The 21,529-nt window shown below is 39.3% G+C and overlaps 1 protein-coding gene across 1 annotated transcript in view; it reads left to right on the top strand.

Annotated features, from left to right (window-relative positions):
• Window positions 1-21,529, top strand: part of Cntn3 (contactin 3) — a 386,288-nt gene that overhangs the window by 352,578 nt on the left and 12,181 nt on the right. Inside the window, exons 18-20 of the mRNA XM_050149360.1 lie at window positions 145-379; window positions 2,092-2,207; window positions 14,277-14,463. Coding sequence (XP_050005317.1) covers window positions 145-379; window positions 2,092-2,207; window positions 14,277-14,463 — 538 coding nt within the window. The remainder of the gene's footprint in view (window positions 1-144; window positions 380-2,091; window positions 2,208-14,276; window positions 14,464-21,529) is intronic.

Genomic DNA, 21,529 nt, shown 5'->3' with positions numbered 1-21,529 from the left:
GGGTGCTTTTCTCATTTTAAAAGTACATCTGTTCAATTCCATATAAATCATTATTTAATGACTTTCAAATTCACAAATGATGTCTCCATCATTTTTGCTCTGACCTTATGAATGAGGATGATTTAATATGTCTTTTCTTTGTAGCCAGTCCCTGAAGAACTACAGAATGGTGGAGGTTTTGGGTACGTGGTTGCTTTCCGCCCACTTGGGGTTACCACTTGGATCCAGACAGTGGTGACATCCCCAGATAACCCAAGATATGTCTTTAGGAACGAAAGCATTGTGCCTTTTTCACCCTATGAAGTTAAAGTGGGTGTTTACAATAACAAAGGTGAAGGGCCCTTTAGCCCAGTGACAACAGTATTCTCTGCAGAGGAAGGTATGGAAAATATAAAGTCTTTAGTTCCAATCTAATCAATGCATTATTTTAAAGAAATGTCTTGAAAGTTCTTTGTGGCTTCAGATATATTTTTATTTTTTTCAAAAAAGCAGTCATCAGAGCTGTTATTATATTGCCAGGGCAGATCATAACAATCAACCATTCCTGACTTGAGATGTTAGGACTCACTTGATGGTTACAGAGTATAATAATAAGACTCTTCATGAGGCATTCCAATCCTGAGTTTCATCTTGTGAACCATGGGATACTGTCACCTCTCGAAGTTCATTTTTCTTTCTGGTGTGAAAATTAGGCAACCCTTCAAACTAGCTTGGCCCAGAGCTGTGAAAAGTATTTCCGGAGGCCTCAGCAAAGGACTGAAGCATGATGGATACTGAGAACCAGGAGGTTGACATTTTAGAGCTATGTGTCCTTGAAGGATGACCCCAGCTCTTGTAGACACTTGCAGACATCACTCAGAAACAGCTTAGTCCTTCTGACTTGCTTGAATACCTCCTCAAGAAATTGAAACACAGTATTTTCTTTCCAACTCTTTTGAGAAAATGGTAATGAATTAGGAGAATGAAGCAAAATTGCCATTTGAGGTATTGACAACTGAACATTAGCCCTGTTATCAATATCTGTCTCATACTACAGTATATGAAGTGTCTGCCATGTATTTTCATTTTGAGTTTTTTGATAAAGGTTGAAGTATAGGTTAAATTATTAGTCTCCATTTAAAATGAGAAAATAGAAGATTGATGAAAGATGTGAATGAATTTGTTAAATATATATTTAGTAAATGGAACAGCCAATTTCACCCAGGGAACACTGGCCTTAACCATTCTTAACTTAAGAAATATGATAGCATGTTGTCTCCCCTACTTCACAACCTGGTAATAAATTATAAAACATGGTTCAATGTTGGTGATTTAAATAATAATAAATATTATTAGTTTTACTAACACTCCCTACCTCTAGTCTTATGTTTTCATTTCCATTAATAGGGAGGAATGAAAATGGTTGTAGAAATCTTTTCAAAACAGAGACCCTTTGTTTATAGCCAGATTCATTTTCCAGAAACTACCAGACTTAAAGGCAGAGCAGGGTTTAAGTAAGAGTGATGAGCCAAGAAGTTTACAAATACTGCTTACCCGTGCACCTAAGGTCTAAGTATTGTGGGTGGAAGGAAGAAACATCCAGAGGCTTCTGCTTATTTTTGTCTTGCTCATTTATGCCCTGCTGTTATGTTAAATTGTCCCATTTGCAACAAGATGCATACTAGAAATATGTTACAGAGCCTCAGTAAGGCAAAGTGAAATCTAACCAATGCACCTCATAAAGAATCACAATCCAAGGGGCTCAGAAAATGATATGATGCTCTAGACACCAGTACTGGCTTGATTAGTGCAAAGTATTCCTGATATCCCTGCCCCAACCCTGAGAGTTTCTGGACAGAGAACACACTGTGCCTATCCTTAAACCCTGATTCTGTTTCAGCCTCATGGAGCTATGGCCTAGGATCAAAACCATTTAATGCAGAGATGGATTTCAAAGAGAAGAAATGTCTGCTAAGAACCAGTATTCTGAGAAAAAGCAAAATTTTGAGAACCCCATAAAATCCTGGAATATTTTTAAATTTAGGATTTCAAATGATTTGTCAATTGAATGGTCAACATTATCATTGTACTCCAATTCCTGTTTCTGAACAGAGCCTACAGTAGCCCCGTCCCACATCTCTGCCCATAGCCTGTCTTCCTCAGAAATTGAAGTTTCGTGGAATACAATTCCCTGGAAGTTGAGCAATGGACATTTACTTGGCTATGAGGTAATTGCTTTAGAATTAATGTGTTTTTCCATGTTGCTACACTTTGTTTCCTTTGAAATTCTTCTTATCATCAACATCTTAGACAAATACTGTCTTCAGCTGAAATTTTCTTACTGGCAGGTGCATCTGCATATTTAACTCAGCCAGGTAGGTAGAAATAACAAGTTGGGTGGAGAAGGCTCATATTCTAAATATGAAGGAAAATCATGTAATCAAAATCAAAATCTTCTACGTGGATTCTCTAAAATAAGGAGATTGAACTACAGCAATATATATATTCCTGGGTTTTTGTCCTATTCTCTTGGTGTTCTTGCTACATTCTAAGATTCTCTTCTACTCTCTAGCATAATTAGCTGTCTCTGACATAACCCTCACTTGAAGTGATCTCTGTATTTGGTGAAATAAAAAGATATATCTAAAGAGAGGAAATCTTAAGACCAAATAAAATGCAAGTCAAAATAAGTTAGCAAGAAAATAAATGTTTGAGTGGAAAAGAACATGCCATTTTTGTAGGGCCCACAAGGGCAAAAAAGCTTAACCAGGAAATTAAAGGAAAAACAGATAAACATGGAAGGGATATAAACAGTTCCGACTGAGCACAACTGGTGTAGATATTGTTACAGAGATCTCTTGGAGAATGGTGGCTTCAGAATAATGCAGTGGGACTATCCCACACATGGTGCTGAATGATAATGTGAACCAGTATTTAGTAAAGAGCAGTGGAGCTCAGAATTAGAAAAATGAAAAAAAAACAATATTAAGATTTCTTTATCAGCAACATTGTTGGAATAATAGTTATGATTTTTTAGCTCTACCAACATCTGTCTTCTATGTTTTTGTTGTGTTTGTTTTTTGTTTATTTTTTTATTGCTGTGATAAAATATCGTCTCCCAAAACAACCTGGGGAGGAAAGGATTTATTTCACTCTCGGGCCACACTCCATCTCTCATGGAAGTCAAGACAGGAACCAGGAACCAAAGCAAAATGGAAGAATGCCACTAACTGCCTTGCTTCTCATTGCTTGCTCAACTTATTTTCTTATATTATTCACCACCGCCTCCAGAAGGGATGGCATCCCCCACGGTGATCTTGGTCCTCCCATTTCAACCATTAGTAAAGAGAATGACCATCAGACTTGTCTAAAGCAAACTGATGGCATTTTTCAACTGAGCTTCCTCTTCTTTGACAACTCTACCTTGTGTCATGTTGACAGCAAAACTAAACGGCCAGCACACGACCTCTGTGTGCGAGCAGGTGATTTGGACAGGATTACACGGGCATGTTTGCTCGACACAGCTGTATCCCCTTCTACTTTTCAGTTGAACCGCAGGTGTTTGTCCCAGGGTGGTCACTTGATCTCAGGCAACTGATCTATAAAACATCCACCACAATCAATGGGGTTCTTATTTGACATATTTAAGTAAGTAGGGTAGACATTATATCCATTGAGGTACTCTGTCAGATTCACAACTCACTTCATATTTTTGCAAGCTAACACTCCAGGCACGCCAGGCAAAGCTGGTCAGATGAGAGCAGTATGACCCTGAAGGATAAAGCAAGCAAGAGCTTATAGAACTTTAGAAAGGAAAAAAAACAGACGAACCATTTATTAGCTACCTGAATCTCAAGGAGCCTTAAAATTCTTTTCCGCTTTTCCCTTCTTTTTCTTAAAGTCTCTTTGTATTTGAACAGCTCTGAGTGTTTCCATTCCTTGTAACCAAACAAGGCTTGACTTAAATAAATATTAGCAAGTGAATTAGAGAAAGGACAGGCACCAGAGCAGTGACGCTCAAGATGTAGATAGTATATGGGCCAGTAAACATGGGCTCTGCAAACTCTCCTTAAAAACCACTGGGTGAAAACAGGTAGGAAATGTACATGCTTTAGTAAGTATTTGGGAAGGTGACAGCTTCCCAAATATGGTTGAGAAATGCTCGTTTAAGGAAAGGGAGGTGAAGAGAGTATAACACAATAAAAATACAGCAGGGACATGAGCAGCCGCTGAAAGGAGGCCGGCGAGTAAAGTCTAAGAACCCATGTTCTTAGAAGCAGATGTAAGCAGTGGGCCATGAAAGGGCAGCAGCAGGATCTCCCAATGTGTCAATCGCAGTGAAGCTATGTGGGCTGCAAACAGGAGAACTGCTGGCAAGCAATGATGGTAGAGCCAGCCCCTGCTATATGAGCAGGTCATAAGCTTCCTCCTTTCTGGAAGTTGAGCAAGGTAACATGTGCAAGGTATTTTTCATAACATATGGCTCATGGAAATAAAAAGTCAGTTGGGAACTATGCTTAAGGGGACTATTTAAGATGTTTATTTGCCAATTTTATTCCAGTAAATAGTCTCAAGCAGACACTGAGTCTAGGCTTTCTTGTTTAACGAGAACTTGAAGAAACTCAGGAAGAATTGAGTCACCTGACCTGATACCTACTTGCCTTCCTAGAATTCTTTTCATAGTTTAAGAAACGTAAGTAGATGCTTCTTTCTATCTTGGATGGTACTGAGGAAGAAAATACAGAAAATTTTTGGTCTTGGTGGAAAACGACCTTTTTTAAATCTCCCTAGCAGTTCCCAGACTCATGGCAATACCACAGAAAGGAGCACCTGTGCTCTGGCACTCGGCAGTGATTACCTGTTCACCTAGAACTGCCCCCTAGTCCAAGTAAACTGCCATAAGAAGTTACCTGTCCCAGCTTTGGAAAGTGAGCCCAGGAGTGACTGTAATTGAAACTCCCATAAGAGGAGTGGGACAAAGGATTCTGCTTTTAATCAAAATTAGCCATAGAAAATCCATGTGTACATTTGACACTCTTTAGTTAGGAAAAAGAAATACATGTCAGCCTTGAGTGCTTTTGCCCTTAACAGATAAACTGCAGGATCATAAGTCCCAACATGACTGTACCTTGTCATACGCTTAAAAGAAATAAATAAATGAGTACTCTGTGCTGGACTTATGAGCTTATAAAACATCTTGAGAGTGTTGGATGTTGGGAATTGTTAGCACAGGACATTTACATGTTGCTTTTTATGTGAGTGTGTACACATATTTGTAAAGCTGATGTTGAATATCTTCCTCTATTTCTCTCCACTTTCAATTTCTGAGACAGGATCTTTCACTGAATCTAGAGTTCATGAGTTCAGAAAAACTAGCTTGCCAGTAAGCCCCAGGTATCCACTTATTCATGCCTCCCTAACAATGAGTTTTAATCATACAAGTCAATTAGAGAAATGGAGGGCACCCAAGCTGCATCCGCTTTTTGCATTGGATTCTGGGGATTGAACTAAGTAGGGCACATGAGCTCTGTACTGACTGTGCTGTGTCCCAGCACTGATTTTTTTGTAATATATAAATATAGCTGCTGAAAAATCATTCAGAAAAAGATATTTTATTGAAAATAAATCTCATGTCAGAGAAAGCATGCAAGCATATGATTGACAGAAACTCAAAGAACCCTAGTGGAAGCCACTACAACATCTAGTAGAGGTTAGACCATTTTCCTGCAGTCAGATCTTCCTGGATGAGAGAATAGGCCCCATATGGGACAAAGAACTTCACTTAGTTGCTTGGTTGTTTCCCAAGTTCTCAGCGTAGTATGAAAAAAAAAAAAAAGATGATTAAATTAATACAGCTCAGACTTGGCTGTTTGGGAAATGAAGTTCAAAATATTCATAAAGTTTTCCAAGGGTCACTTAAAATAGTCAATAACTCACAGCCTTATTTGAGAATGAAATGAAAGAAAGCCCTTGCCCATCCTTAATACATGGGGAGGTGCTTAGTCTTACTGAAATTTGATATACCATGTTTTGTTGATACTCATGGGAGACCTGCCCTTTCCTGAACAGAAACAGAAGGGGGGAGGACTGGAGGGTGGGAACAGACTGGGAGGAGAGGAAAGAGGAGGAATTAAAGTCAGGATGTAAAATAAATGAATAAATCTACTCTTTAAAAAAAAAATTAGTATTCGCTAAAACGGCCCAAGGGGGCTTACAGCTTCCACTTTCTGTTTTGAATGTTGAGCTTTGGATTCAAATTTTACTGAAAAAAATTAGAAAGAAAGAAAAGAAAAGAAATCCACTGTGCATCAAGTGTGTGATCCCAAAGCTGCTGTCCCTCTTACTGGTGGGGAGGGGGCAAGGGATTGCAAGAACAGTGGTAATGGGACTTTCTATATAAACTTTTTGGTTGGAGTGTGTTTGAATTTTGCTTGTTAGTGCAGAAAGTAACAAACAGGATCTTCAAATGTAAAGTATACAGTGTGCAAAAGAAGCCGTGATCAAAAATGTATTCAAGTGCATGGTATACCCAAAGAAAAAAGAAAATGAGCTAAGAGAGCCATGAACTTGTGGGGAAAATGTTAAAAATACATTTATGTAATTATAGCCTGATAAAAACATACCTTTTCTTAGAAACAGAAATTACTTAAAGATTAACCTGGAAGGATAAATGACTTAGTAGACTAATTAATTATTAGTCATTTAACTGAGTTTGTGGGTTGCAATTTCCCAAGTTTGACTTTGAACTTGTTAATAGCTCCTCCCTTCCTCTCATCTTTGTGAGAGCTGGTTATGGCCCATGTGGCAACTTGTGCATATGTCATCATTAACATCTAGACTAACTTTCTTTATAATTTCATCAAGCATTAGTTGAGAAGCTCATTTCCCTGGGCTCCAATTTACTTAATCTACTAAGCAGTTACAGTTGGGCTCATGTCTTTCCTGGTGCCCTTTGGTTATGGACAAATAGGCAGACATGATAAAGGCAAGGTAGAAACCTGTAGGGGTGTGAAGATTTTGTGCCTGAGAAAGAGAACACAGTTCTTACATGGTATGTGCTGATAATATCTTCTCCTTTTCCTCCTCCTCCTCCTCCTCCTCCTCCTCCTCCTCCTCCTCCCCCCCCCCCCCCTCCTCCTCCTCCTCCCCCCCCTCCCCCTCTTTATATATCATGTTGATTTGTTCCCTGTCCCTCCCACCCCTATGAACCCCATCCTCTTTCCTCCATATCCCTTTTCCACATCATGTCTGCTTTCTTTTGTAGCCTACTGAGTTTATCAGGGCCAAATGTGTGAACATGGGTATGAACTATTTGTTGCAGGGAGGTGGACAAACAGTGAGCAGTATCCCTCCAGGCAATACTAAAGGGAGTGGTAAGGGATGCATGTGCCCCACTCCATCCATGACTGACTGTTGATGACCAGCCCTAGTCTTGTGAAAGCCCATTAAAGATAACTGCAGCCACTGTCAGTCCGTGCTTCCAATAGCTATGCTGAGGGCTGAGCACTGTACACTAACATATTCTTAGCAACTTGAGTAACCAGGAGTCTCTGCATTCAACCATGATCCACTGCAAACAGCAATATCTCTGATCATGGCTGAGAGTAGTGTTTTTCTGTGTATGTATAGGTATAATCTACTAGATAATCTGCTAGACTATGGGGAGCCTCATTTAAGGACCACACACTGAAAATTGAGTCTCCATTGCCCAGTCACTTTCAATTACCAATAGCTCCTCAGCTAGGGATGAGACATTCGAGCCCCGCCTTCATCCATGCTGCTTTGAATAGAACTTGCAGGTCTTGTGCATCTGGTCACAGCTGCTGCCAGTTCATATTTTTGCGGTGTGTGTGTAGAACTAGAAAAAATATTCTCATAGTAAAGAGAAATGATAAGGAAATACTAACTACCCTGGTTTGAGCAATGTACACTGTATACAGACACTAAAAGACCACACCATATGGCATTAATTTTGCCTCAGTTTCTTTTTCCTGTTGCTATGACAAAATATCGCAACCAAAGCAATGCAGGGAGAAGGGGTTTGTTTCAGCTCAGAGTTCGAGGTTCTGGTCCAACTTGATAAGAAAACCATAGCAGCTAGTGACATTATGTCCACAGTAAGGAGCAGAGAGCAATGAATATGTATTTCTGTTAAGTTTTCCTTCATCATTTATCTATTGTAGACTCCTAGACAGGGAATGATGTTACTCACAGTTGGGTGGGTCTTCTGCTTCAGTTAAATGCAATCAAAAGAATCCCCAGAGGCATGCCCAGAGGCCTGTCCGCCATGTAATCCCACATTCTGTCAAACTGACAATTAACATTAACCATCACAAGTATATACAATTACTGCATGTTAATAATTATTTTTAATTAAAAATAAAAGAAATAAACACAAACGGAATATTTTTTCTCAGTGTGTGAAATAAACTTATGCATGCAAACTAGCTCAGCATGGCATATTTTGCGAGAACCTGGTAGATTTTTGTTTTAAGTTTGACAGAGGACTACAATCCAAAAGAATGCCCCACTAAGACTCCTTGATGCTTTTATACAGCCTCCTGTTTCAAACAGCTGCCCAGATTGTATTTAGTCCCTAACATTTTCATTAGACTGAAAAAGATATCAAATATTTGAGTACCTTCTCTAAGAGGATGGAAGCAGAGGCATATGCCTTTATGCTTATTCCTTGTTACTGAGCGAAGAATTCACATAGGAAAATGAACAGAGGAAAATCGGACACAGACAATTAAGACATATTTGCATAATACAATTCAGGCAAAACTTATTTAAGTGAATAAAGTGCAGATTTGAAGAGAGGCTGGAAGACAGAGTTCCGCAGAAGAGGCTGGTTGTAGCGACCCTCCTCAGGGGTGGAAAGTAACGGGGATTCTTGTGCAGCCTTGGCTTTCAGCCATGTTAACTCTGAGGACAACTCTTGCTTCCCAGGTGTACTGTGGTTTTTCTAGACTCCCCCTCTGAATGATGTCCAGTGAGGAGACAGCGGGAAATGAGGCAGATTGATGTGTGCAGTTTTTCCACATGACTCTCCCAGGGCCAAGAACAGATTGGCCATGAGTAAAAGATAAATGTGGGCTTGTTTTCCTAAAATATCTCAATGCACTTTTCCATGCCTTCTGTTTATTGCAAAGTGTTGCATGTAGCAGCCCTGTTCAAACATTTATCCTTTTGAAAATCTCTAAGCATGCGCATAACCACTTTTATCTATTTAAAAAGTATTTCTTAATTTAATACCAGTTCTTTAGTGACTAGGCAAAGGCACCACTTTTCAATATAGCATCTTTATGCACTGCATTTCAGTTATACTTAAATTAAGTGAAATCGCTACTGCAGTGATAATAAAGAGTCCTCACAGCAGGAGTATTACTTTGGGGTAACCAAATTACTTGCAGAAACAGAGATAACATTCTTAATCTTGACACTCTTCAAGTTTTTTTCTGTTTACTTACCCAGATTAAATTGTATTGACTGGCAAAATGGTTTTATGATTCAAATGAAAAGCAAAACAAACTTGTATTATCTCATCAGCAAATTAAAGCACTACTGTTCCATCGATGCTTGGAGAGTTGTAATTTAATACCCAGCCTGGTAAAGGAAAAAAGGGAAGTATTCTTAAATGGTGTTGATCCAAGTCATCTCACAGTTCAATGAAGTTTTGTTCCAAGGTCCCAGGGGGATTCTGAAACCATGGATAATAAGGTTTGTTTTGTAAATGATACACATAGGAAATTACAAATAACCCATAATGAAATAGAACACAAATATCATTTCTCTTTCTTAAAATATCTTTCTTACTCTACAGAAGTTGCGAGGGGCTTGTGATCCACTGAGGGTAGAAGAAACTGTGGAAAATGAGGCTGAGTTTAAGGAGGGACTCGCTCAGCAATAGAGCTCTGAGAACTGATAAATCATCTCCTAAGGTGCGAGACGGCCCTTAGCAATGAAGCCAATGCATCACACATACATAAATACACACACACACACACACACACACTCACACACACACTGCTTCCTCTCCAGAAAACCAAGATTCAATGTCTCGCTACTATTTTAGAGTCAAACTGAACCTACCAGGTGTCCAGCTCTGGAAAGTAGCTGAGAAGCACCTTCCTTTCATTTGGTCTACCATGTTAGTTTCCCCACAGTAAACTCCAAGTAGGTTTAGAAGATGAAGGTGCCTATGTCCGTGAAGTTTTGTAAAATCTTACCCATGTGTCCTTTGAGTGTTGTTTTTCCCCTGTCCCTTTTTCAGGGCTCCAGTTAACACTACGTCTTCCATGTTTCTTAGCTTTACTTTCGTTCCTTTTTTTTATTTCTCTGGGCCGTGTTCTGGACTAATATATAACCATTTCTACCATTCATCTTATCAATGATTTTATTTTCTAGGAATTTTTCTTGCCAGTTCTAAGAGTTCTTCTTCCTACTCTTCAAATTTAGCTGACTTTATTCTTGCATAATGAATTTATCCCTTTTGCAATACATTTGGGTATTGTAAGATGATGACGTCTTCATCTCCTTTCATAGGCTGGTAGCTAATATCCCACCTCTGACTGTTGGTACAGTTCCTCGTTTATAACACTGGCGTTTCTGCTCCTTTTTTATTTTTTATTTATTTTTTTATTTTATAGAAACTGCCTTCATGTTCTCCCAACCTCATGACAATTCTTTTTGGCACACATTTCACCTTTCTCTTCACATAGCCTTGTGTTAGCTGCACCTTTAAACTGAACCTCAGCAAGAAGATATTATGTTCTCAGTGGGAGTGCAGTTACTCTTCGGATCTTGAACACAACCCAAGGAAAATGGAATAATGCAGAATTATTTAGCAACTAAACCTGCTGACACAGATAACTCAGAGGTTCTGACAAAGGAGGATTACTAGTTCAAGGCCGTCCTGGGTTGCACAATGAGTTTGAACTCAAACAACTTAATGAAACTCTGAAAATTAAAACTAAAACGAGGCCCAACCCACCAGAGTGAGCTCTTCAACTTTATCTGTGCTAGTTCCCCCCTTACAAGGATGAGCAAGGGACAGGGACAGATTTCCTGCCTTCACATCTTCAGCACTCCCAAACCTATACCTTCAAAGATAACTCTACCGTGTTGCCCAGGAACGGTGTAGAGGCCACCCTCCCAAGTGGTGAAGACAGGGTAGGGCTGGTAAATGGACCAACTGTGCAAATCCCCAGGCCTAAGGTTATGAGTCGTCTCATTCCAACATCCACCCCAACTGTTATCTGCTGGAGCACATGAAGGGGCTGGTCCTGCAGACCCAAAACTTCAGGATCTCCATGACACAGAGCAACAATAGGATATTAAGAGGAGCCCCAGTGAGGATCCAACATGGATAGTATTGCAGAAACCAAAGGCCTCAAACCAGATCAGTGACTCCTTGCAATGAACACCTGTACATACCAATATGGATGTAGAGGGTTATTGCAGAGCCATAGTGTCACAGTGCAGCTTCTATGATGAGAGCTTTTAGCTTTTTTTTCTCTCCTACATTTTGTTTTATTTGTGGGGGCATGTTAGAAGGGCAGAGGGCGGATACAAAGGGAAAGGAAATGAGTGACATGGAGATGCATGACGTGAAAGACACAAAGAATAAATAAAAATAAAGTTTTAAAAAGACCCCAAGAAAAATATAGCTTAAGTAGACCCCTTATACATACAAGGCCCAGAGTTCCAATTCCTCCACAACAAACAAACAAACAAAAGACAAAGAATGAATACCTTTTTATGAAAAATATTGTAGAACATATTAAGATACTGACAGAAAATATGCCTATAGAAAATTTCCAATTGCTTGTTTGTTTTGGTCCTGGCTATTTGTTTATTTATTCACCTCTTTAAGCTATCTAAGAAGGCAGTCACTCTTCACTGACTAGTATTATGGTCAAATTTGGTACACATGTTTCTGTTTCTAAAGGTCCTCGGAGATGAGTTGTAGTACAAACATGCATTGCTTACATATGAACTTTCCGAGCACTCTGTATAAATGGGTTCATGAAAGTAGACGTCACATGCCAGTTGTGAATTACTTTTCCTTCTCCTTTAATCAGTCTCCCAAGACACATTTCCTCAGGCAGCTTACCTGAAGTAACTTGATATCTCACAGAAAAGAATGACTCTTGGGTTAGAAACTAACAGGAGACCAGAAGTTAACGAGGATCTTGATTGAGTTACCAAACTCTCCTCCCCTCTCCTGCGTCACTGGTTAAGTGAGGATTATTATAACGCAGATTGATGTGATACTTTCCCCAGCCTGTGCTATATCCCAGGCCACAAGCTTTCCAGCTCTCTATAATGTTTTATTATAATTATTGATTAGATGTCATTCTTAGAAAATAGCTGGACAATGTCCTCAAGGGCAGGTCATCTAAACCTCACAATACATACAGTGTTCAGTACTAGTGACATAAGATTTATAAAAGATTTTAGTGTTGGTTAACACTTTGCTTATCAGTGGCTTAGTAAGGAAAATTTTATTTGCCTCTGGTTTAAGGATTTGGGTTCAGATACCCAAGCTGAGGTTCTCATGGAAACGATACCTCTTTTGCAAGATAAGTGCACAGAGGTGACCCCGAAAGAGCATGTATATGGATGGGAGGGGCTTATAATACAGGGTGAGGCAGCGGATGCTGAACTGTTTAGTAGGGTAATTTAGAAACATTATTGTGAAGACATGAGGTTTACAGTGAGCATTCTGACCACAGCTATAAACATCAAATCTGCCTAAGTCTGACAGAGAGAATGTGTGTTTTCAGAGATAGCCTAGTTCTCATAATCTTTATTGTGTTTTTGATTGTGAGTGTGGCTTTTGGTTATTAATTGTGCTGTGTTCAAATTAACAATAGTTGTGGAGTTATAAAACTGATTTTATAGTTATATTTTATTATAAAGGTTCTAAATATAAATGCTGGAATAAAAGTTTGTCAACTGTGAAAAAGGCAAGGGCAAGCATATGTACACAAATACAAAATATGCTTTTATTAGGTGTCAAATCTTCTTTATACCTTTATGTTAACTTTATTGTTTATGTTAAATAATCAAATATTAGTAACTATTCTTGCTCCCTCCTAACATGTGGTTGTATTTTACAAAATCTTTTTATTTCTGTTTTGTCGTTGTTTGTTTGTTTTACCTCATGAAGAATCTAAGCTTATAAACAAAGAAAGCATCTTATCACTAAAATGAAAAGTATTTAGTAAATATATGTACCTATATTTTATTTTTGTTTTAGTGTGTGTGTGTGTGTGTGTAGCATGCCCGTAGAGAACAGAGATGGATGTCTGTTATCATCCCCAATGACTTTTCCACCTCACTTTTTCAGATAGATTTCCTCACTTACCCTGGACTTCACTTATTGTCCTAGACCTACTGACCAAGAAGCCCCAGGGTTCCTCCTGTCTCTCTACCCAGGACTCAGATTATACATGCATGCCACCACAATCAGTGTTTGCCATGAGTGCTAAGGCTCAGAACTGCAGTGATCATGCTTGTATAGCAAGCACTATACCAACTGAATAGTCCCCACAGTGTCCAGACAATGGTTTCTATATTATCTTTTATTACTTCTCTTTTTGCCAAATATTATCACTGGTTTATTTCATTTATTTTTGCATCTTTATAGCATTTATGCCAATGCCTGTTTAATAAATCAAAAATCATTCTAGCATATCAAGAATAGCAATATTTTAACATTCTTATACTTAAAATAGCTGTTTTAACTACTTCTTGCTGCGGGTCTGCATGTACAGGTAGACTTGGCGACACTTGAGCATCACTGTGGGATATTTCAGTAGTCATTCTCCTTTCTCAGATCTTGCCATCATTCCCTTTTCTTCCCAGGAGAAATCTCCACTTTCCTGTGGAGTTTATTCATGCTTCACAAATATATTCCAGCATTGCAGATCTGAGATTGGGCTAGGGTGGTAAAGGAGAGGAATGGGAACAGCATGCTGTTCGGTGTACGGGTTTCTCCACTGCCTTTGCACGCACTTGCAACCCTGTACTCTGTTGCACTCACACCGGAATTTTTCTGCTTCATTTGTTTAGATGACTGTTTTCTAACTCTTCTTCATTCCCTTTTTCTGCATACCAACAGCTGTGACATGGTTGAGTGCAGCACCTGGCACACAGTGGGTCTCTTGGGAGTGTTGGTGGAATAAACAAGAAAATACATCACAACACCCATGCTAATAAAAGTGACTGAATTTTGGAAGAAGGAGTATTTGGTCCAGCTGTTTGCATGTTTTGTCTCTGCTGTCCACCAGGTGCGGTACTGGAACAATGGAGGAGAAGAAGAATCATCCAGCAAAATGAAAGTGGCAGGAAATCAGACATCGGCTGTGCTCCGGGGCCTGAAGAGCAACCTGGCTTATTACACAGCCGTCCGGGCTTACAACAGCGCAGGCGCTGGTCCCTTTAGTGACACAGTTAATGCAACCACCAAGAAAACCCGTAAGTAGATTTTCATTTTTCCAGTTTCAGAATATGAAGAAAAGACTCCATTGTCTGTTGCCTCCTTTATCACCTGAATGGTATCTTGTCATTAACCCCACTGCATGCTGAAATATTTCACTGCCACACCTCACAATCCCAGAGGCCTCCACATCGCCACTTTCACAATATCCCTAAATCTTTAAGTAGCCCTTCCATTTGAACATAAATGTACATTGTTGAGAAAATAAATTGTGGGCATTAAGTCCATCTAGTCTTCTTTTTATGTGTAGTAGGTTCTGTTGGGTCCACCATCATAGGTCCTGAGTTCTTTGAGCCTTGTGCTGAGCATAAATCACTGGAAGCTGATGCCAACACCTGGGAGCGTACCTTCTAAGTCTTTCTCAATTTTTAAAAATAGATTCCAAAATGAATTAAACGGTTAAAATAATCAGACAGTGAAGTCCACATAACTAAATGTACTGCACACTAAAAAGTCTAACCAGCATTGCCAATGTTGTCTTCCAAGTTGAGTCTGGTGCCTATAAATTCAGTTTAGCTCATGAGCTGTGACGATGTTATAATTAAATTCATCACCAAGAAAGTCAGTTATTTGCATTTTGTTACCTTCTCATAGCACGTCCCCTCTGATTTAACCTGTTCCTGTTATTGTCATCATGACCATGGCTGAGAAAAGTCATGTCCCAAATTCGTGATGATCATTCCCTTTCGATTTTAATTCTAAAGGTGAGGAAATTGAGGCATGAAGGGGTTAAGTTCCTTGAGCACACCGGTGTTTTTCCTTATTCATAATTGTTTTCTTGATTTATTTTCAAAGTTTAGTATGGCAGATCTCTGTGTTTTGCTAAGTTTATATAGAACTGTTGTTCTTGGCTGGCATTTGAGCCATTGTTTGCAGATTACCATGTCGAAATTTTATTTGAAAGCATACATTCATTGCCTAAACTGCTAAGAATGCTAGTAATATATAGATGAATATTATAGGCAAGTGGTACTATAATACCAGTAATTTAAAGTACACATGAAGTGTAATCTTACTACTTTCGATGTTAATTAACCACTGTCATTTGATGAAGGAAATTTTTATGTTTATGCTTGCATTATTTATAAGGAGAAAAAGTGTATCTAGCAACTTATTAGCATAATGAACACTGCAGAGAAACAGTGTAGCAACAAAGCCATCTATTCCCTTCCATAGCATCCATTTGTGAGCAACGCACTAATGTGAGGATTTAACATTATCCCTGCCTAATTACCAGGGAAAGTGTGGCCCATCTCTTATGAATAACACGTAGTTAGACCAAGAGTGTGCTATCTGAAAATGCATAAACTGAAAAATGATCTGCATTCATAACTTTTCAGTAAAGATATTTGGTTCTCTTGATAATAATTCAGTATTACTAAGGCTTAAATATTCCTTGTTATTTACACGTTCAGAGCCAGCATCAATAAAAAATGCTGATTGCAAAAAATACATTTAAGCAGGTTTACTTGACTCTGCTCTAACTTAATAATCAATGTGATTGCTTGCTCGGAAAATTTTAAATGACGACATTATGGGCCAGCAAGATTGCTTTATTGGTAAAGGTGCTTGCTTCTGACCTTGAAGACCAGAGTTTACCCACCTGAGAGCAGGAAGGAACTAACTTTCTCAAGACAAGAATCCTCTGACTTCCACAATGTGTTGTGGCACATTCATATGTACACACACACACACACACACACACACACACACACACACACACACTAAATAAATAACTGTAAAAATATCAGGGATAAGCTTGGTGTATTAGGGATACAAAAGGAAAAAGTATCCAAGTGTTAATAAAAAATATCTTGATAATATACAGGGAATGAAATGAGGTCTTCAAAAAAATAAACGAACCCCCTTTATAATGGAGAGACAGCATGGAAAGACAAATGTACACATAACGATGATGATAATTACGTTTTAACAGCTAACACTCAGTGAGCAATTTCTGCTCACAGTTCATAACACTGTCCGTGTACTGATTCTTAATTTTCCTAGCAGCACTGGGTTGGAAGCTATTCGTGTCTTTACTTTAGAAATGAAAAGACTGAGCCACAGGAAATTTAGATTTTTTCAAAAAGATGGTGGAGTGAGTGATAGAATAGTCATCCAGAGTCTGAAACATCGTTTACTCCTCTCTTCCAACCACATCCTCAGAATGTCCACGTCCCTTTCCAACCAGTGTTTGTTATGATTTTGCTCTGTGATTGGTAACTGGGTAAGACGCCCAAATGTAGTCAGGAATCCAGTGCTGGTACAGCTGATGTCTAATGGGAATTTCCCCAAGTGAATTCAATCTCTCTTTAAAATAATGTTCTCCAGTGCTGCAGCTACCTAGAGTCGGCACAGGGTTCTGTAAGTGTTTCTAACAAAGTTCTTCTAAATTGTATGGGAATTTCATAAGTCCTTCAGTCTTCTTAAGATTGCTTATAAAGAACATGCGTCCTTTTTTTAAAGTTATGCTCGTGAGTTTTAAAGCACCAAAATAAAGTAAGATGCCATCTTTCACAGCTATTTCTGATGTTGTTACTGGCAGCTTTGAAAAGAATCATCCTAAGCATTGATGAGGTTCTGCTTCAAGTCCTATTGAAGAATTTCTGGCAAGGTTCACATGATCACCATCTGAAGAAATCATCTAGGTGCTGCAGTTATAAAGAGCTGAGATACCATTTTTGATTCCTGGCGTGGTCTCTGTTAGCTCCTGCAGTTGATAAACTATGCTGAGAGGCCTGTGTGCCTTATCCACCCAGACTCTGTGCCCGGTCTGCTCCCAGCACACGTCAGCCCCTCATTAAATGCTGACTGGATGACTGAGTGGATAAATGAAAGCTGAAGAAGCGGGCCAGCTTGAAGTACTGTTATTAATCAAATGTATTTCCTCTTGACTGCACTTTGTGAATTCAAAATATACGCTGCAGCCCTTTACGGTCTAGTTGAAACTTAGTTTAAGCTGTGTGTCCTTGTAATCATGGAATTCCGCGTGCGAGAGTTTCCACCAATGAGCCTGTAGATGTTGTCTTTGATTGTAAACTAGCAGAAGGATTCTCGAGCAAAGTACTGTAGCTTTCATTAAACACTTAATTTTTGGCATCCAAATACTTGTGCTTGCTAAAAAGCATCTTTAACTTAACAGTAATTAGCCTCTTCAGTAATTGAAGATAGGTTTCTGTCACTCAAAAGCCAAAGAGAGGCCACTCTTATCATCATCCTTCTAAATGAGACTAATGAGAAAAATTGCAGATGGCCTGAAAATGATAGGAAATGCTGATTTCTAAAGGGAAGCATGTTGGCAGTCTCATGTCCAGAATTCATAGAAAATCTATAGGACAAACAATTAGCAGCCCGTGTTATAAACCTCTAGTAGCAGTCCTGGTTGCAGTGTGCATGGTTTCAGGCCAACAACATCTTCAAAAGTTATCTAATAGGATGTCAGACTGATTCCTTCTTATGCTGAGTTCTCCCTCCTGTCCTTCATCTTGACTCTTATCCACCATAACAACCCCATTTCAGCAAACAAAGCCTGATTATTTAAGTCCTTAGGCCCCAAATCTCTGGCATCCTTGCCTCTTTATCTCTCTCTCTCTCTCTCTCTCTCTCTCTCTCTCTCTCTCTCTCTCTCTCTCTCTCTCTCTGTGTTATGCGAGAACGTGTGTAGGCTACAGCCCATGAGTGGATGTCCGAAGAAAATTTGCAGAAGGCACTTCTCTTCCACTTTTAGAGTTCTGGGGATTTTACTCAGGTTATCGGGCAAGTACTTTACCCCTGAGCTACCCCTACCCCACTCCACCCCAACCCCACATGTTTACTCTTAATTTTGGTCCTTAGAACTCACTAAGTTTGGAATTAATTGGCTTCTGATTTTACCAGGAATCTACAACTTTTTCTGGGCTGGGGAATGAATCAGAGGGGAAAGTGCTCAGTGAGCAAGCAGGAGAAAAAGTCCAAGGCCCTTGAACCCATCACAGGCCAGATGTGGTAGCTCCAGTACTCTATGGAAGGCAAATCTCTGAGTTCATGGTCACTCCAGTCTACAGAACAGTTCCAGAATGGCCAGGGCTACATAGAGAAACCCCATCTAAAAAAAATTAAAAATAAACCCTAAATAAATAAATATGAAAATATTCTCATGGTATGATGCATTTGGTCCATTTGTAATAGTTTCAGTGATTGAGCCAACATGTATCTCAATACTAGATAGAAAATGGCTTCAGATTTTCATTTTCTCACAATGCCGCTTGTTTAACCAGCCTAATTAAATTAAAATGGTGATTAATTAAAATTAAAATGGCAATGATCTTCTCAAGCAACAGCTAAGAGCAAAAATATTCTTTTCAGGTACTGGCGCTAACATTCACTTGCAGGAAAATCATCTTGTTATCCTCAGGTGGCCAAGAAAAAGAGTGACAAAACATACTGAGTTCTGAATAGTTGACCATAGCAACCATGAGCTCTTAAAATTCCATATTTCCTAAGGAAATGCCAGCATTGCTGTGACTACTATGGAAATATCATCCTTGAAAACTGCACACAATAATATCCCCTATGTCCGCAGCCTCTACACTGTATCCTACCACTGACATCCACTCATTGTAGAAAATTTGCAGAACAAAATCATGGAGTAGACAGTAAGAGCCAGCTATAATCCCATAGCCCAGAAACACCATCATAAGTACCTCATGGGATGTGTTTCCTGGATTTCCACTCTACAGATGTTTTCTCCTGGGCTGTAAGCTTAATGGCCTGTATATTATATTATATAAGAACCTGTGATGGCTGGTTTTAATCCTCAGTTGACACAGTTTAGAATGAACTTGGGAAAGAATCTTAATGGAATGTCTATATCAGGTTGGCCTGTGGACAGCTCCAGTTGAGGGGTAGGAGGGGCATGTCCTGATTATGTTTTCGATAGAAAATATTCAGCCTAAAAGTGAGTAGTGCCTTTCTCTAGTACTGGGTCCTAAATGGTACAAGAGTAGAGAGAGCTAGCTGAGTGGAAGGCATGCTTACATTCATTTCTCCTATTGGTTATGGGTGTGATGTAATCACTTCCTTCGAGTTTCTGCCTCAACTTCCCCCACAATGACAGACTGTAGCCTGAAACTGTGAGCTGAAACTCAGCTCTTTCCGTCCCCATTGCTTTTCTGTCAGGGTGTTTCATCGCTCCTCCAAGAATACAGCCAGAGCACCATGTATGTCTAATATCTCACCTTGACAACAGGCCACTACTTCTTTAGCTGTCTTCTCATTGATAAATGTGTCTTATGCCCTGGCTTCACCCTGGCATACATATGTCACTGTTGTTGCCTCTTTGCAGACAGACATCTATAGAACAACTGGGATCTCTAATATAGCTGATGTTAGAAAGATGTTAGAAAACCAAACACAGAAAGCATCATGATGGATGTTTAATGATAGACCCCCAACAAAAAATCCTCTTGGAATAGTGCTATGTTATTGTATGATACTTAGATTATTTCAGAAATTTTTAGCCCTGTCACTTCATGTTGTGCTATAAATCCAATTAAATATACCTTTAAATAAAATGAATTATATTTTGTCTAGTGTTTTCCTACCATATCATACTGTCAAAGTAGTAGTTTATTTGATGAAGAGAAAAGGCCTGTAGGTTTCAAGCCTGACAAGTAATTTTAAAATATAGACTACCTGTCGTGTTAAGTCCAGTAGATCTAGCCTGTGTCAGGCTGTTGCAGATTGTACTTTTGGTTGGGGAAAAGTATCAAGCATGAAGTTAGAAGTACTACAAGGTACACTGTCAGTCATCTAAGAACATTCTCCCTTCATTGTTTGATTCTGTGCCTTCAAATGCCCACGATGTGGCTTTGAATTTCTATACACCGCCACTTACTGGAGCCACATCAGGCTTTGAGTGTACAGTTAAATAGTACCTACTTAATGTGCACTGCTGTGTGAACCATCGTCAGAATTCTTTCTGTCCCTGAATTTCACTCTTCTACAAGTTGTGTGCAGCAGGCACCTTACTATATTTGCAGGACTGGTTATTTCACTTAGCCTAACTAGTAGCCTCAATTGAGCTTCATCCATGTTCTAGCTTATGGTGGATTCCTGATTGCTTTCAAGGTGAGGAATATCTCTTCCATTGACATGTTTTGTTTATCCCTTCACCATGGATGGAAAGCTGTAAGGAGTTTCCATCACCCTTGGACTGCTGTGAAGAGAGAGATGTTATGAGCACAGGTGTATACTCTTTATAAGCTCCTTTGGTTGGGCTGATGACAGAAATGAGGACCACTACGGTGCAGCATACTGAAGATAAAGTAACTCATATCAAAGTACATTCTATATTGCCTAAGACATCACAGGCAGTTACTAAGCACTGATTTGAAAGTTTAGAGGCTAGAAGAATGGTTCTTTGCTTAAGAATTTCCCAGAAAGTGTCGCTGTTACCAGTGGAAGCAAGAGAGCTTATGGGTAACATTTTCAACATGTTAAACATTTCAACCTTCATGTTAAAGTGTACACAAATATGTGAGTAGCATAGCAACCTGGCTGTTGAATAACTATCATTGTTTGGAATGAAGCTAGAAATTATGTTTTTATTTATTTTAGTATTTTAAAAAAGTAAAAATGGGGGCTGGAGAGGCAGCTCAGCAGTTAAGAGTGCTTGCTGCTCTTCCAGAGGATGCAAGTTCACTTCTTAGCACCTACAAGGGTTGAATAGTTTACAACACCCTGTAAATCCATCTCCAAGGGATTCAATGACTTCTGGCTTCTGTGGGCACCTGTATAGAAGTTATCTATATACATATATGAAGGCGTAAGTCACGAACAAGGCCACACCAGTTTGGAGTTATGATTAATAGGGTGTTATTTATTTAAAGGGGAAAACTTACAGATCACCGTCCCAGACAACAGCCATCTGCACAACCAGGAAGGGAGACTAGTCTCCAGCGGAGCAGGAAGTGAAGAGAGCGAGCAGAGGAAATAGCCGCTTTTTTAAAGGGAGAGAGACCACGCCCCAATGGGCTGGTATCACAGCAGCTATTGGTTGGAGGG

The sequence above is a fragment of the Alexandromys fortis genome, unplaced genomic scaffold (genome assembly GCF_014885135.2).
Source record: "Alexandromys fortis isolate MF-2015 unplaced genomic scaffold, M_Fortis_MF-2015_v1.1 scaffold_48, whole genome shotgun sequence".
Lineage (NCBI taxonomy): Eukaryota > Metazoa > Chordata > Mammalia > Rodentia > Cricetidae > Alexandromys > Alexandromys fortis.
Note: the sequence above shows the minus strand (reverse complement) of the source record. Positions and strands in the feature narration are given on the sequence as shown.